This window comes from Chelonoidis abingdonii, chromosome 2 (assembly GCF_003597395.2).
Source record: "Chelonoidis abingdonii isolate Lonesome George chromosome 2, CheloAbing_2.0, whole genome shotgun sequence".
Classification (NCBI taxonomy): domain Eukaryota; kingdom Metazoa; phylum Chordata; order Testudines; family Testudinidae; genus Chelonoidis; species Chelonoidis abingdonii.
This window is the reverse complement of record NC_133770.1, coordinates 82845881-82861097: the sequence shown is the minus strand read 5'-3', so window position 1 is coordinate 82861097 and position 15217 is coordinate 82845881. Positions and strand designations below refer to the sequence as shown.

The 15217-nt window shown below is 40.3% G+C and overlaps 1 protein-coding gene across 4 annotated transcripts in view; it reads right to left on the bottom strand.

Annotated features, from left to right (window-relative positions):
* Positions 1-15217, bottom strand: part of ATP2C1 (ATPase secretory pathway Ca2+ transporting 1) — an 86693-nt gene that overhangs the window by 4230 nt on the left and 67246 nt on the right. For 3 of the 4 annotated variants that reach the window (XM_032774920.2, XM_032774918.2, XM_032774923.2), the window contains 7 exons: positions 13253-13423; positions 11849-11946; positions 10220-10270; positions 9212-9378; positions 7040-7108; positions 5208-5324; positions 3650-3797 (listed from right to left, as the gene is read on the bottom strand). In XM_032774920.2, coding sequence (XP_032630811.1) covers positions 3650-3797; positions 5208-5324; positions 7040-7108; positions 9212-9378; positions 10220-10270; positions 11849-11946; positions 13253-13423 — 821 coding nt within the window. The remainder of the gene's footprint in view (positions 1-3649; positions 3798-5207; positions 5325-7039; positions 7109-9211; positions 9379-10219; positions 10271-11848; positions 11947-13252; positions 13424-15217) is intronic. The other variant, XM_032774922.2, reaches the window with a different exon arrangement.

The following is a 15217-nucleotide window of genomic DNA, read 5'->3' as shown; positions in this document are numbered from 1 at the left end:
GGTCTGGGAAGACTACCTCCAACAAGAAGCAATCCTAAACAGCCACTGCCACCAGGACCTTTGACAGCCTTAGGGTGCACGCAAGGCCGAAGGGAAATACTCAGTATTGGACATGATCCTGGCCTGTAACGAAGCATGGCTATTTTTTGTAGGTCGAGAGCCAAAAACCAATCCTATTCCTCTAGTAAATGAGTTATAGCCATCAGTCACAATCCCGAACTTCTGGAATTTTACGAATTTGCTTAGAAGTCTTAGATCTAAGCTCAATCTCCATCCTCCAGTCTCCTTTGGCACAAGATGATATTTTGCATAAAACCCTTTATCCTTGTGAGGAGGTGGGATCTCCTAATTGAAGGAGAGAGTACATATCTTGTCTCAATATAAGCTTGTGAGAGGGATTCCTGAAGAAAGACAGGGAAGGAGGAGGGAAGGGAAGGGAAGAGGTACTTAAGGTGGATGGTGTAGTCTGACATTATGACCCCTATGGCCCACTTGTTTGTGATCCATCTCCATGCATGCTGGAAATGGGAAAGGCAGTCAAAGAAGGGGTGGTGGGTGAATGGTTTCTAGCTGTAAAACTAGAGTGAGAGAATTTGAACCCTCAAATCAACCTATCAAAACTGTTGCTTTTGCAGACAACTGAGTACTTGCGGAGGGTGGGTGAGCAGCCCTCTTTATGTCTTTTCCTGGGAGGGTCAGAGAACTTAGGAAATCCAGAGGACTAAGCAGACCACCATCTCTTGGCAGTCTGACCTGCTAAATCTTCTCTTATTCATAGGTTAGGGTCATAAAGTAGTCCTGAAGTCCTTTAGCATGTGCACAGACTTATATGTGATCTCCAATAGCAGCTTTACACCATCGAAGAGGATGTCCTCAGTGTTCTGGACCTCTCTCAGAAACCCTGAGAATTGGAGCCCAGATGCCTTGCACATAATACTGCCATGGAGACGGACCTGGCAGCAGCATTCAGGATGCTTGAAGACAGCATAAAATGTCCTTCTGAAATAATGGACTACAATTGTTCCTTATGTTCCTGCAGCAGATTTTCAATAAAAGGCCATAAATTTATCGTCGTTTATAAAATTATATTGGTCTGTGATCACCTGATACTTCACAATCTGAAATTGCCTGGCTGCTGACAAATAGGACTTCCATCCAAAAAGGTTACTTTCTTTTGGTGCTAGTCATACAGGCCCTGGTAGACTTGGATTAGCATTGCTTACCCCATTCACTTACAGCATCCTCCACCAGGAAGTTAGTTGGAGGGGCGAGAACACAAAAATTCTGAGTCCTTAGGGGGAACATATTTCTCATCTACTTATTTACACATTGGCAGTAGAGTATCAGGTGTCTGCCACACAATCTTAGCTGGATACAGGAGTGCCTCTATAGTGGGTGACATCGCCCTGGAGGGCACTGCTGACTGCAGGATGTCCAGCAGTTTGTGCCACGAGTCCTTGACTTCAAGTAGTATCAGAAGAGTGCCATGGAAAGTGAAAGAGACATAACTGCCTCGTCTGGAGACAGAAGATGAATTGTGTGTTTGAAGAGTGTCCTCTTTATCCATCTTAGCCTCTTGTTTCTCAAACATCTCTCCTCTTTTGAGGGGGGACTGGTTAGAGAGGAAAGAGGATTGCACAACTCTAGCCTCCTTATGAGACTGTGCCAGTGGTCTGAAACTGCTACTGATAGCTGAGGGATCCCAACATGGCCACTGGGGGTCCCATACAGGAGTGAGGATGGTTCCACCATCTTTGTCATCTAGCACAAGGACCTTCCTATGACAGTCAGACTGGGTTCCTACGTATCCATATAGAACCAAGTCAGTCTCTTCAAAGTCTCCTTCATCCTCTTCAATATCCTTCAATGTGGGGGCACCCTCAGAAAAAGTGTGGAGAGTCCTGCAGTACCAAAGGGCCATGGTAATCTGGAGACCAGGGTCTCACTACTGAGAGATGCTCAGTACCCATGAGCAGTAGGACCCATCAGACAGGTCCTTAGAGTACCTGAATTAATGTGCTACTGAGTAGGGGACAACATGGCAGCCAAAGACATGGTACATCAATTGGGACCATACAGATGCAGGTGCCAATGGTCTCTGATGCCACTGTTTGCTCGGTACTGAGGGTGCCGAATGGGTAGCCACCGACTGCAGGTCTATGCCAAATAGCACCAGTCCAAAGTGGATATGCTTTCCCTCCTTGTCCCTTGTACACTGTACTGAGGCCACGTAGAAGCAGTGTTTCTCCTTCAAGCTGTGGGGTTTTCCAGCCCTGTTGGTACCAGAGGATGCGTTTTTCACTTTTACAGTATCAAGCTGAAAGGTCAAGGCTTCCGAGACCATGAATCTTGCAGAGGACTGGGGCCCTCTTAGGAGCTGGCTCCTTAAGACGAGTGTCCACACTCCTCTCCTTGGAAACCTCCATAGCCTTCCCTTTCTTCAGGGAAACATGCTAATGTTGAAAGGGTGCCAAATCTGTTGGGGTGGGGGGGGGGGGAGAATGTATGCAGCTGGAGGAAGTCTCCTGACTCAGATGTCAGTCTAAGGGAGCAATCCATCAGCCACTTCAATTTAATCTCCCTGTCCTTCCTTCCTGGATTAGAGGGCCAGGCAGAAATTGCACTTCTTGGAGATATGCGACTCCCCAAGCATTGGACACAGAGTGGCCGTCGCTAACTGGTATAGACAGGAGAGGCAGTGTTTAAAACTTGGCGAGACATGCATACTCTGCCAGGAAAAATAAGGCTCCCAGAAGGGAGGAAGAAGAGTTGCATCAGTCCTCTTATGACTATATCATTAAAAACTAAGCACACTAGTCCCCAAAAAACTTTTGACGGTTGCACCTCCATCACTTACCCTGGGGCTGGGCTGCATGGACAGGGATAAGGGGGCCCAAGGCTGGGAGTGGGGCTGCAGCCAAGGGCTGTGGTTGAGGGCGGGAGCAGCGCCACAGTCAGGTCCATGGCCAAGTGAAGCTCTGCTTCCAGTCCTGTCCCCAACCTTGCCTTGGGAATGGAGCTGCGGCTAGCCGCTGAGGGTGGGGGCAAGGCCAGGAGCAGAGCCAGGCTGAGAGCCAAGGACACAGCTCAGGGTGAGAAAGGGCAGGGTGGCTTCTGCACTAAGCTAATGCTACACAAACCACCATAGGAAACAGTACACAAGATACCAACGTTTCACTTGTCACCTTGAGTGTAAGCCCTGTCTCAGGCCAAGGCAGCTGAGAAGGAACTGAGGGTGATTTGCGCATACATCCCTATTTAGGCTTGGTGCATAGCATGAGGTGGCACAGGCCTGAGACAGGGCACCAGACATGTGCAGGCCAAACAGACATTACTAATGGAAAATCTCCAATTAAAAGGCTTGAGAGATGCATGTGCACCTGAAGTGGAGCACCCACAGGGTGCCTGCCCAAAGAGGGTCTATTTTTAATACCACACCTATTACTATTATAGCTCTCCCTTTCAACAACCTCTTTGAAATTCTTCCCTACAATCTGGCTGCCCAGCATATAATTTGGGATGAAACGGTTTCCGATTTAACTAAAAATTCAAATTTATGCACATTCTTAATTTAACTGCTAATATTAATGAGATTTGTGCTATAAATGACGTTTCACTTATTGCTTTAACACTTGTCCATTTTTCATACCTCCCTCCAGAAGACAAACAGTGTTCCAAACACAATAATTATTGATGAAACTAGTATTTTAACTATCAAGTTTTTGGTCAAAATGCTGTCCTTCAAGTTCCTTGGGGGACTCCGAATAACATCTTTATCCACAGGTTCCACTCCCAGGCTTAAAAAAAAATAAAATAAAGCAAGACATTTTAGAATACTAGATTTATCACCAAAACATACAATTTCAAATCAATAGTGAATAATTCAAAAGAGAATGCTTTTTGAATACTCCTTAGCTGCTTTTCTGAATAGATCTGTAAACAAGAGTCCTCTCAAGCATACAAGTACTTATTATTCCACATTAAGTGCTATGCAGTATTAGAGTTGCAGGGTTGCTCTTTCGCTTAATGTAGGTATCTCCCTCCATCTTAAATTTTTATAGTGCCATCACCATAGGTCCTAGGTACTTTCTAAAAATCTAAAATATAGGCCACACATGCAGCAGCAGAAAAAGGTTTGCTCTTAACCTGTGTATCTAATGTCTAAACTCCCCTAATCTGGAACTAATGGTGTACTCTTCTCTCCCACACATAGGGAGACTGTTTACTCGACTGAAGAGGAACTTGGTGCAAAGTGCCTCCTCAGAGTAGTCACCCGTCACCTGATTCTGTCCTGGCACACACTTTTAGAAGCACTATAAGCTGTAAACTCAAACCTTTTGATCACCATGCAGAACTCTGAGATCCCTTAAAAACTAGGGATGTCTAGTAGTCTATGGAACGCTGCATCAGGAGAATTACAATGGAAGGGTCACTGTCACCACTTAGGGAAGCCTGTCCCCCTGCCAAAGTCCAGGCCCTGTCTAGGAAGGTGCTATCACCCTTGTTCAGTAGGAAGGATCCAAGTCCTTCTGACAGGAAAAATCCCTCTTCTCTGAAGTGATATACCTATCTGTATGGTACCTGAAGCATTATTCTATTTTTTGATTAGGACAGTCACAGACAGAACTCCAAACTATTGTTACCAGAACCTTAATAGATCACTTATTAGATAAGAATCAGACCAAAATAAAGGGTGAGCTTTATATGGTAGAGACCACCAAACTCTAGTGGGATAAAGGAGCATGTTCACATTGCTCCAGATTCCTTTAGAGAAAAGAGTTATTTCTCCCTTATCAAGGAGAAGTTATGGCCAGCTCATTTTTATCCTGATCCCTCTCTCAATCGGATATGCAGAAAGCAGCAGAGCAACAGAATCTGGGTTTGCTGGGAAGGAAATAAAGTCAAGTGTCATCAGCGTACGGGAGACGCTGCAGTTTGAAGTGTCAGCCTTCCTTATTCTTTATACACATTGAACAGAAGGGATAACAATACAGAGCTATGCTACAAACATCACAATAGGCAGCAATGTTGCACAAGTAAAATGTTCCCCCAATTTTTAGACAAACCCATTAAAAGGTCACTTTAGAAGAAGTTTAAGACAGTTCTCAAGTGACATGCATAGGAAGTTGCTCTTTTCTGAAAAGATCATGGTATTTGTTTATTTTGCTAGAATCAGACTCCATCAAGAGGTTAAAATAGTATTTTACCTTTGAGCTGGAGGTCCATCCATAATAATATTGATCCACAAGATCTGCATGGCATTGAGAGGATTAGGTAAATTCATTAGAGTAGCCAGTGAGATTAAAGTCAATGCAGCTATGCTCCTGTTGAGAAAAGCATTTTATAAAATTGTCAGCATGGCACATTCCTGAAGATTAGCTGATAATACTTTTACTCAACACTTCAAGTGCTGAAAATTAGGTATGTTATGTTTAGATCGCTTTTAAATCAAGTACTAAAACTAACCCTACCACTACAAGGCAAAGCATTGGGGCCACTTTAACTAATCTGTCAAAACAGATTTTGTTTAAAATATGAAGTTTTGTACTTTATATTAATGCAACACAAAAAATCAGTTTGTCTTTTAGTCCTGAAAGGACTCCCAAACTTCCAGATAATCTTTTAAAGGTATCACTGGTCTACATCCAACAACTTAATATATTTTGCAATAGGTAATGTGCATATTTTGTTGTGTTGGTTTGGGCAAAAGGGTGTAGAAAGGTGAACTTTTAACTATGTTTCTTAGAATGCAAACCACTAGATTAATTTTTTATTTTTTTTTTTAAGGTGGAACTGCTAGTTTGAGAGACTAATAACCTTAATCAACCAAGTGAAATACTACCCAGACTTCCTAAAAAAAATTCTACTCAGGAATGGGGACACTTCCCTCTACATACTGATCAGGACACAGGAAAACACAGACAGCTGAATGGAATAAAAAAGGCAGGCTCTAATTTTATTAATACTGAAGGGGGACTGACCTCCCCAAACTATTAGGAACTAACTGGGTCTAGTGCAAGATTAACTGGCTCACATTACAGCCCAGCCAAGAAATGATTCCTGAATCAGCCCACTGCTGAATCCTACTACACTCCTCCTGCAAAGGGGAAATGAAGCACAGACAAAGGACCACTCTGCAAAGCACAAAGGACCACTTTGCAAAGACCAAAGAACACACTAGGTTGAGTTCACTGGTCCCTGCTGGGTCTTGTGCTCAAGTATACCCCAGGTATAGCCACAAGTTGCAATAATATTTATTGACATTTGTTATCTCCTCTGCACACCCTGCCTCTTTTTTTTAAAGAAAAAGACGACACACATCCTTATTATCCTCACCTACCAAGCCTGCAGAATACTGTGAGGTAGGTAAAAAAAATTCTTGAATGCAGAAGATTATAGGTTAGACCCACAGCAAGCCTGGAAACAAAGTTCTGATAACTACACCACCTATACAGCACCAAGAATCATTGCCGTGTCCCCAGTAATGGTTATACTTCAAGGTGAATGGGGCTGGCTGGTGGCAGCCAACTAATTTATCCCGCCTCCCTCACAAATTGGATGTGGGTGGCAAGGGGAGGCTGAGGTATGTTCCAATCTTATCAGCCCCCCCATGTGATTGATGTGTGTGATCCAGGCAGGGAGAGAGGAAGGGGTATTGTGCCAGAGGGAATGCACCTCTCCAACCATGACCCTATAGGGTCATCACACTGGCAGGAGAACAGCTAAGCAGTTTCTTTTCATTTTAGAGGGGGGGGTTGTTAAGGTATCAGAAGATTGGTCAGTTTTTAAAAACAGCAAAATAACCAAAGTCATACTAAGTAAATACTAATAGCAAAATAGAAAAAGGGGGGGGGAGGGGGAAAGGATTAGGAAATGTGCACAATAATGGTCAATGTGTTTTCTAACCTAGTGTATACCACCACTAATGCTTGTACACTACACCAATATTTATCCTGTTTGGTTCTGTGCAGTATGACATTTAACTCATTTACAGTGCAACTGGAAGCTTCTGACATTGGCAATGATGTTGCAAACTTACGTGCTTAGCTGAAATCTAACAAAATTTTTTATGTTATTATAAATTCCTTTACCCTCTTCAATTGCAGACCTGCAACAAAAAAAAAACAAAATACTTAGACTAATGAAGGGAACATAAAAAAAGCTTAAAATAATATTAAGCTAGTTTGAAAAAAGTGAATCCCAGCAGCTGATTATATTTTAAATAAATAAGTTTCACAAAATGTGTTAAGGAGCTTTCTATTCCACTCAGGAAATTATAATCATGCTTACTCAGCTTTTCAATTACTACTAATTTAATCATATTAAATTTCTCATTCCAGCTCTGCTACAATTTGACTTTCAAAATGAGAGAGACAATTTAAAAAAAAAAAAAAAAAAAAAAAAGAGATCACTTACAGGTGACCTTAATACCTGATCTTGAAGAGCCACCTTTAACCCATTTGCACAAGAAATTGAAATTTCCCGATGCTATGCAACTAAAAATCACAATATATTCCTTTAGGGAATAATCATCTTGAAGAGTTTCAGAGGAGTTAATTTCAGAATTTAAGGGTTAGAGCATAACCAAGTTAACTTATCTGAAATTTATAAGGCTACTTGAGGAGTTTATATATACTGTAGATTAGATGGCTGTGTTTGACTCCAGGGCTCCTATCTAAATGAGACAATAATATAATCCCTATTCTTGTCTTCATGAATACAAGCAAGCAGAAATATAAAAAGGATAATTAGTTACATACAAGGAGCTGATCATGCCTGCAAATACTTTTTATCTGTAGACATTTCAATAGTTTTTCTTCTCGGAAATAAAATCAAGATTAAAATCCTTAATATTGGACTTTTTCTAAAAGATGCTCTAGGAACTATTTTAGCAAAGTTTGATTGCCTGTGTTGTACAAGAGGTCATACCAGATGACCAAAATGGCTCCTTCTGGCCTTGGAATCAATATGAAAACACTTGTAAGTACTGAAGTGTATCATTTATGCAAAAGTTGGCTAAAGGCCAGGAGTGTAGTTCTGAAATTCTCCTGTTCTATTTTCCGCAGACTTAATGAAAAACAAGTTCAGTTTTACAAATAGCTTAATCTTAAAGAAAAGGTAAAGGTGGAAATCAGAAGCACAGACTAGGAATAGGGAGGATGAAAATTTGTTTTGCCAGCTGGAAGGCAGAGTTTGGCAGGCAATGACAGAAATAATACTAATGTAGTGCAACGGAGCGTACTCCTGCTGTAGTATAAGTATAGACGAGTTTCAGTAATTTCTTTCAAGAGGAGATGTCAAACATCCCCATGCTCCATTTGCATGGGGCTGGAGACTCATCCATCCATCTTGTATTTATTTTGGTTTAAGCCAAAATACCATCGCTGTTTTTTCAGCTAACAATGTTTTGTAGGAATGACTACAAAACAATGACCAGTAACCCAAATCAAAGAGTGGTCAGTTGCTGCTTTCAAAACAACTTTTACTATGAGATTTTTGTTCCTTCTAGGAGGAAGGACTGCATCATCAGCAGGTACGCCTTGATTTATTTGAACATAAATAAGACACGTTTAAACTTTTAAGCTAATCGTGCCTATGCTAGACTTCTTTCAGTTTCCCATCACTGCAGCTCCATTTACTACATAGAAGACATCTTTGTTTTTTAAAACACATACAACGCCAACCTGGTCGAAACTTGCTCGGAGCAGTTCATATTACAATGGTTAACATATGGATGCCTTTTCTGCACTGCACTCTCGATTACCACCACTAATACCAGCAGAACGTGTTAAGGGGAAAAAAAGTTCCGTGTAGACTAGGCCTAAAGGCTTAAATAGATGCACATTGGTATTAAAATTAAGAACAGACTCCCTTTCTCCCCCCCCCCAACTCCCTCCATAGAAATCCTCATACTCTTGCTGACAAGCTGCCCAAGTGCTTACGAAAGGTAACCAGATAACATAAAAAGCTTATTTAGAACCCATGAAAATAATGGTTTGAATAAAGGCATTAATGTTGTTTTTTAGACTGCAGTACAAACTAATCAGCACTAAAGATCAGTTTTCTTAGGATATGCATAGGAATTTGTAAGTTAACTGCAGTTAAATGTACAAGAAGGAAATATCCTTTTGCAAAGTGTGGGGGAGGGGAGGGAGTGATTTAACACTTTATTTAAGACTTGTTGAATACTTGCAGAAAATCAGAAACTTACATTATTGTCTGAAAATCATCATCTACTAGGATCATATCAGCTGCTTCCTTACAAACATCTGTTCCAGTCTGCCCCATTGCCACTCCAATATCTGCAGCCTTCAGAGCTACAGCATCATTCACTCCATCTCCTGTCATAGCTACTACTGCACCATTATTTTGTAAGGACTACAAAAAAGGAAATAATTTGTTTAAGGCAATGATCAGAGCAATCTGGTACACACCACTATCCTGGCAACAGTCTATCTATGATCATTTAACTATAAAAATGGTATTATGTTTCCATTTAAGTAAGCTCTTACATGTGATTTCTCTCTTTAAAAAGCCACCACACCTCAATCTAAAGTTACTGTACTCCTCCCCAGGAAGCCCAGCTAAAAACCTATGCTTTTAAAGAAGTGAGCTTGCTCACAAGTTGTATTTAAGAAATAATCAAAAAAAAGCAAACAGTCCATGTGTTTATATTTACCACTGTTCTCCCATATTTCTCTTAATTACATTCCAATTGTTCCTTAATGTTTGATTTCTTCATTATCTTTGCTCTTTTGCTTGTGCTAATTGTTATCTTGAGAACATCTCTATTCTGTAGTCATGCTTTATTTACTTTTCTTCTAATATTTCTATATCACTTTAGCCATTTTCTTAGCTTCAGAATTGAAGCATCACCACAGAATTGGCTTGAAATCCATGCCTTTTCATTCTGCTTTGGGATGCAGCAGAAACATGGATTCCCATAAATTACTAGTCAATTCAACTGCAATGTGACACTGAATCTCAGCTGACCCTCTGGCATCTGAAGAAGTGTTATGCTGCCCAATAGTAGCTGCATGTAGTCTCTCTACTGGGCATTGTGAGGTTTCCCAACTTTTCTTTTCAAATAAATTTCTGTTTCACAACCGAATACATTTCAAACCTATTTCATTATGACATATCTTAACCTGTTACAATTTTAGTAAATACATTATAAAATAAGAAGTTATCCTGCACTTCTACTTCTGGAGAAACATACCTTTATGATTTTCAATTTATGTCTGGGACTGGCTCTGTAAAACACTGCAATCTAATCAAGGAAGAGCATAAAGAATGAACATTGAAAACTTGAAAAATTAAAAAGCTGAAATTTATACTGCAAGATTAGATGATACAACAATACTTTGAATGCCAAACTATATCCCCACATAATTAGCTTTCAAGAAGGAGTATTTAGGGAGTTAGGTTTATAGTAATCAGACTACATGTTAGCCATATTTTAATAAAGGTCACAGATTAAGAATGTTGCAGTCTTCATTTCTGCAGACTGGCATTCTTTTATATATAAAACAATATTTTGGAACTAACGTTGTGGAAGAGTTAAGTTTGAGCCTCAAGTTAACTTTGCCTCTTAATTTTAGTAACTGAAAATTAACAACTGCCAAAATTGCAAACTGAATGAAGTTATTCATCAGTCAAGCAAGTTAACGATCCTTTGCAAATAACTGGTTTGTCAGAGGGAATTCAAAGATTCATTAAAAATTAAAGGCATGGAAAATTTCTTAAGAAGAGACTAAAGATTGGCACAGTTTAGAGGTGGTGAGTAAGTGAAGACATGACAAAGGTATAACAGAGTATGTAAACAGCTGATTGGGAACTTTTATTCTCATTTCATGGGAAAGGATGAATAGGAGGCCATTCAATGAAGCTGAACACATCTATTCAAAAAGGAAGCCTGTCACAATGCACAATTAACTCTTTGCCACAAGGTATCAGAGGCTAAGAGATCAGCAGCACTCAAATTGATTATGCAGATAATGAAAACATCCAACGTTAAATTAGTAAGGTTTAAAAAACCCAAAGTCTGGGAGGGATACAAAGCTTCATACTTCATATCATATATAATCTCATATGACAGTCTCTAGCTGAGAGAGAGAGAGAGAGAGAGAGAGAGAGAGATCAAGAAAAACGTTTTGGGTAAGCTATTCCCTGATTACTGAGGACAGGGTTTCTTGCACCTTCTTTTGAAGCATCTGGACATGGTCAGACTAAGGGCAGGTCTACACTAGAAGCGCTACATCAATGCGGCTGCGCCGCTGTAATGCCTCTAGTGAAGATGCTCTATGCCAACAGAAGAGTGCTCTCCCATCAGCATAATTATTCTGGTCAGGGGGAAACACTCTCCTGCCAGTATAGCACTGGTGTGGACAGTACTTAAGTTGCTATTAACTCACGCTGCTTGAGGATAGGGTTCCAACTTTGGTTGGACAAATTCCTGGAGGTTTCGTCACGAAATTATCTTAATTAAAGATTAATCTAATTCCTGGAGTCTCCAGGACAATCCTGTAGGGGGTTGCGTGTCTTTCACACCCCTGAGCAATGCAAGTTAGATCAACTAAAGTGGAAGTGTAGACTTGCCCATAGTGAACAGCTGGCCTGGTCTGCTATGACAGTTTCCATGTTCCTAAATTAGAGGGTTTGGCTTTTCACAATTTACTGCATCATCAATTTCTATTAAAACCATCTTGTCAGTTTCTCAGGAAATATAACCATTTAGTTCTTTATAAATAAGAATGTTTCTGTCAGCATAGGCTACATCCTTTTATTATATAACTGTAATTAGTCCGGGGGGGGGGGGGGGGCACGAGAGGGGAGGTGTTATACTAACCTTTGGTACTATTTGTGAAAGCTGTTGAATATCCAAAGCATCTATTTCTTCTCCTGAGAAGGACTGTGAATTTTTGGAATAGAACCCAAGGCGACTAGCTGGAAAGCAATTAAAAATAAATAAAATAAAATAAATAAGATAGTGATTTAGACTACCAGTTTTTCTAGTATAAGGAATATAAGATTTTGTGCCTCTATTCTGCCTTAACGTTTGCTACATATATGTATACTCCAATAGCTTCATAACTTTTTATGGAATCAGTAGACGGGAGTAGTTACCTAAACTCTTGAAAAATAACAAATACGTTGTGAAATCTATTCTGATTACATGTTTATATTTGCATCAACATCTAGAGCCTTCAAGCAGGTCAGTGTCCCATTGTGTTAGGCGCTGTACAAATGTAGCAAAAATGAGTCCCTGTCCCAAAGAGATTACAATCCAAAAAAAGGAATAGGAAATTAGCACATGATGTGAACAGGTAGAGGAAAGGATGGGATCATAAAATGGGAATTTTTTGGCAGGCGGGGGGAAAAGAGAAGCCTCAGGAAAAAGTGAAATTTCAATCTAATTTAACTCCCTTTACAAAGCTTCATGATCAGCCCACACAAAGAACTCCTCTGTACACCAATAAAGTACAGAAGTCAACTAAGTAACCTGTTTCAAGTTAAAAAACAAAAAAGCCACTTTCAACTTGAAATCCGGTCTCATACAAAAGTTTGAAATAATTTCTGGTATCATACCTGCTCTGAGTAACCTGGGCCAGTTTTCCTAAGTGTTTGTTTTCCCCTTGCTGCTATGTGAAAAGCCCCCAGACAGGGGAAAAATTCTACAAAAATGAACTCTTAAATTGACTGAGCATGCACTACTGCTAGATGGGGGGGGGGGGGAAGACACTAAACTAAATCAAAATTGTCTCAATTACAGCAAATCTTAGGTATAAGAACAATTTTCAGACAGCTATAGTTTAATGGGAAACTCAGTTTAAAAATCAGCCGTGTTAGTCCGGATCTGTAAAAGCAGCAAAGAGTCCTGTGGCACCTTACAGACTAACAGACGTTCTGGAGCATGAGCTTTTGTGGGTGAATACCCACTTCATCGGGTGACATGCATCCGACGAAGTGAGTATTCACCCACGAAAGCTCATACTCCAAAACGTCTGTTAGTCTATAAGGTGCCACAGGACTCTTTGCTGCATTTTCAGTTTAAAACATACTCTTTCCTGTTACATCACATTTGACAATCTTATGTCTACTAAAATACAAACTGCATATAGTCTATATATTTGTAAATTTCACAAAACCTTACTTCTATTTATTTGCACCATAAACCATTTTAGAGTAACAATTAATAAAACAGTTAATGGCATCCGACATGTCAAAATGAGAGGAAGAGGTGTATTCATACCAATAGCAATTGCAGTCTCCTGTGAATCTCCAGTAATCATTTTTATTGCTACTCCTGAAGCAATAAGCGTAGCGACAGCTTCTTTTACTCCAGTCCTTGGAGGATCAATTATTCCCACCAACCCCAAAAAGGTAAGCTGTCCCAGCTCAGGGCCTGAGGCTAGGGTCAGAACTTTAACAAGAAAAATAAGTTAATTTTTTAAAACTAAACAATTTAATAACTAACCAGCATAGTATGTTAACAGCCCCCTTTCCAAAATAAGGATTTCAACCACATACCTTATGTATTTTCTAAAAGGATAGAATTCAAATAAACTTTTATATGGAAAAAAACTGGATGATTTGTGCTTACAGACTTCGGGCCCAATGCTGCAAAACACACTCATACACATGAATAACTTTATGCATTGAGATCAATGCAGCTATTACGTGCATATTTGCAGGACTGGGGCCTCATTCAGTAGATCGGCTACAGCAGAAAGTGAGAGAGCTAGCACCCTCAGGTCACAATTCTCTGAACGAGAACTGCTGTTAGATATATTCTGGTTTGCTTTTTGGTGCCTTGCTTCTCCAAGAAGTGTCGGGGACTAGGGGTGGGAAGAAACAGAGACACAGATACCCCTTTCCCAGCTTTGGAAGTCATTATTGCTTTTGGTATTTGGAGAAAGGTGTATCAGGATCTGATTACTGCACACAATTGCTGTTTTTCATAATATTAATATGAATAGGAGGCTAAATGCACCAATATAGGATAAACTGGCCCATGAGTAGAGGCTAAATATTGTCAGTTTATATAAAGGGGATAAGTGATTTCAATCCACAAATATTTTTTAAAAAATAAAGGTTGTAAACAAGCTAAAACAAAATCCATGAAACATAAAAGTCAGTATATCATGTCCATGTCCCTTTGCAAAGGCTAATGGAAGACCGTCATGGATGAATTGTCAGCTCGCAAGTTTCCTATGCAACACCTCTCCCCCTCTTTTTAATCAACCTTAATGTTAAGAGGAACACAAGCAGCCATATTTAAATATTGTGTCTTCTCAGACAATTTAGAAGCCTACAGAGGAAATGGAGCTTACTTACTGTACTGGAGGTTCGAGATGTGTGGTCCCTATCTGTATTCCATACATGGGTATGCATGTGCACCACATGCCCAAGTACAGAATTTCTTCAAAATAGGGTCCATTCACCCGCAGCAGCTCTCCTTGTGCTCCCAACCAAGGTTATAAGAGGCAGCTCACGTCAACACCTCTCCAGTTCCTCCTCTTACTGCAATCCAACTGGATCTGAAGCAGAGGGGAGGGAGGGTGGATAGTGGAATACAGATAGGGACCACACCCCTCTAGGAGCCTCCAATTACAGTAAGTAACAATTCTTTGCTGTGATCTTCACAGCTGAGGATGTGAGGGAGATTTCCAAACCTGAGCCACTCTTTTTAAGTGACAAATCTGAGGAACTGTCCCAGATTGAGGTTTATTAGAGGAGGTTTTGTAATAAATTGATAAATTAAACAGTAATAAGTCAACAAGATCAGATGGTATTCATTCAAGAATTCTGAAGGAACTCAAATGTGAAACTGAAAAACTACTAACTGTGGTATATAACCTACCATATAAATTAGCTTCTGTACCAGATGACTGGAGGATAGCTAATGTGATGTCACTTTTTTAAAAAGCTCCATAGGCGAGGCTGGCAAGTACAGGTGTAAGTCTCCAGGGACCACAGGGTGGATCTTTGAGTCCTTTACAGAATGTAGAGGATCGTCTGTCTTTTCCTTAAGAAGGTTGGACTCAAAGGTGCGGTCTTGCTAGTATTTTGGACCTCTCTAAGGAAACCCAATAACTGAAGCCTTCAACCACAGGGCTGGTCATGTGAAGATCTGGGATGTTGCATCTGCAGCATCTCCCATAGCCTGGGGAGCCACCTTTGATATCAACCATCCTTTGTCCAGAGAGGACTGGAA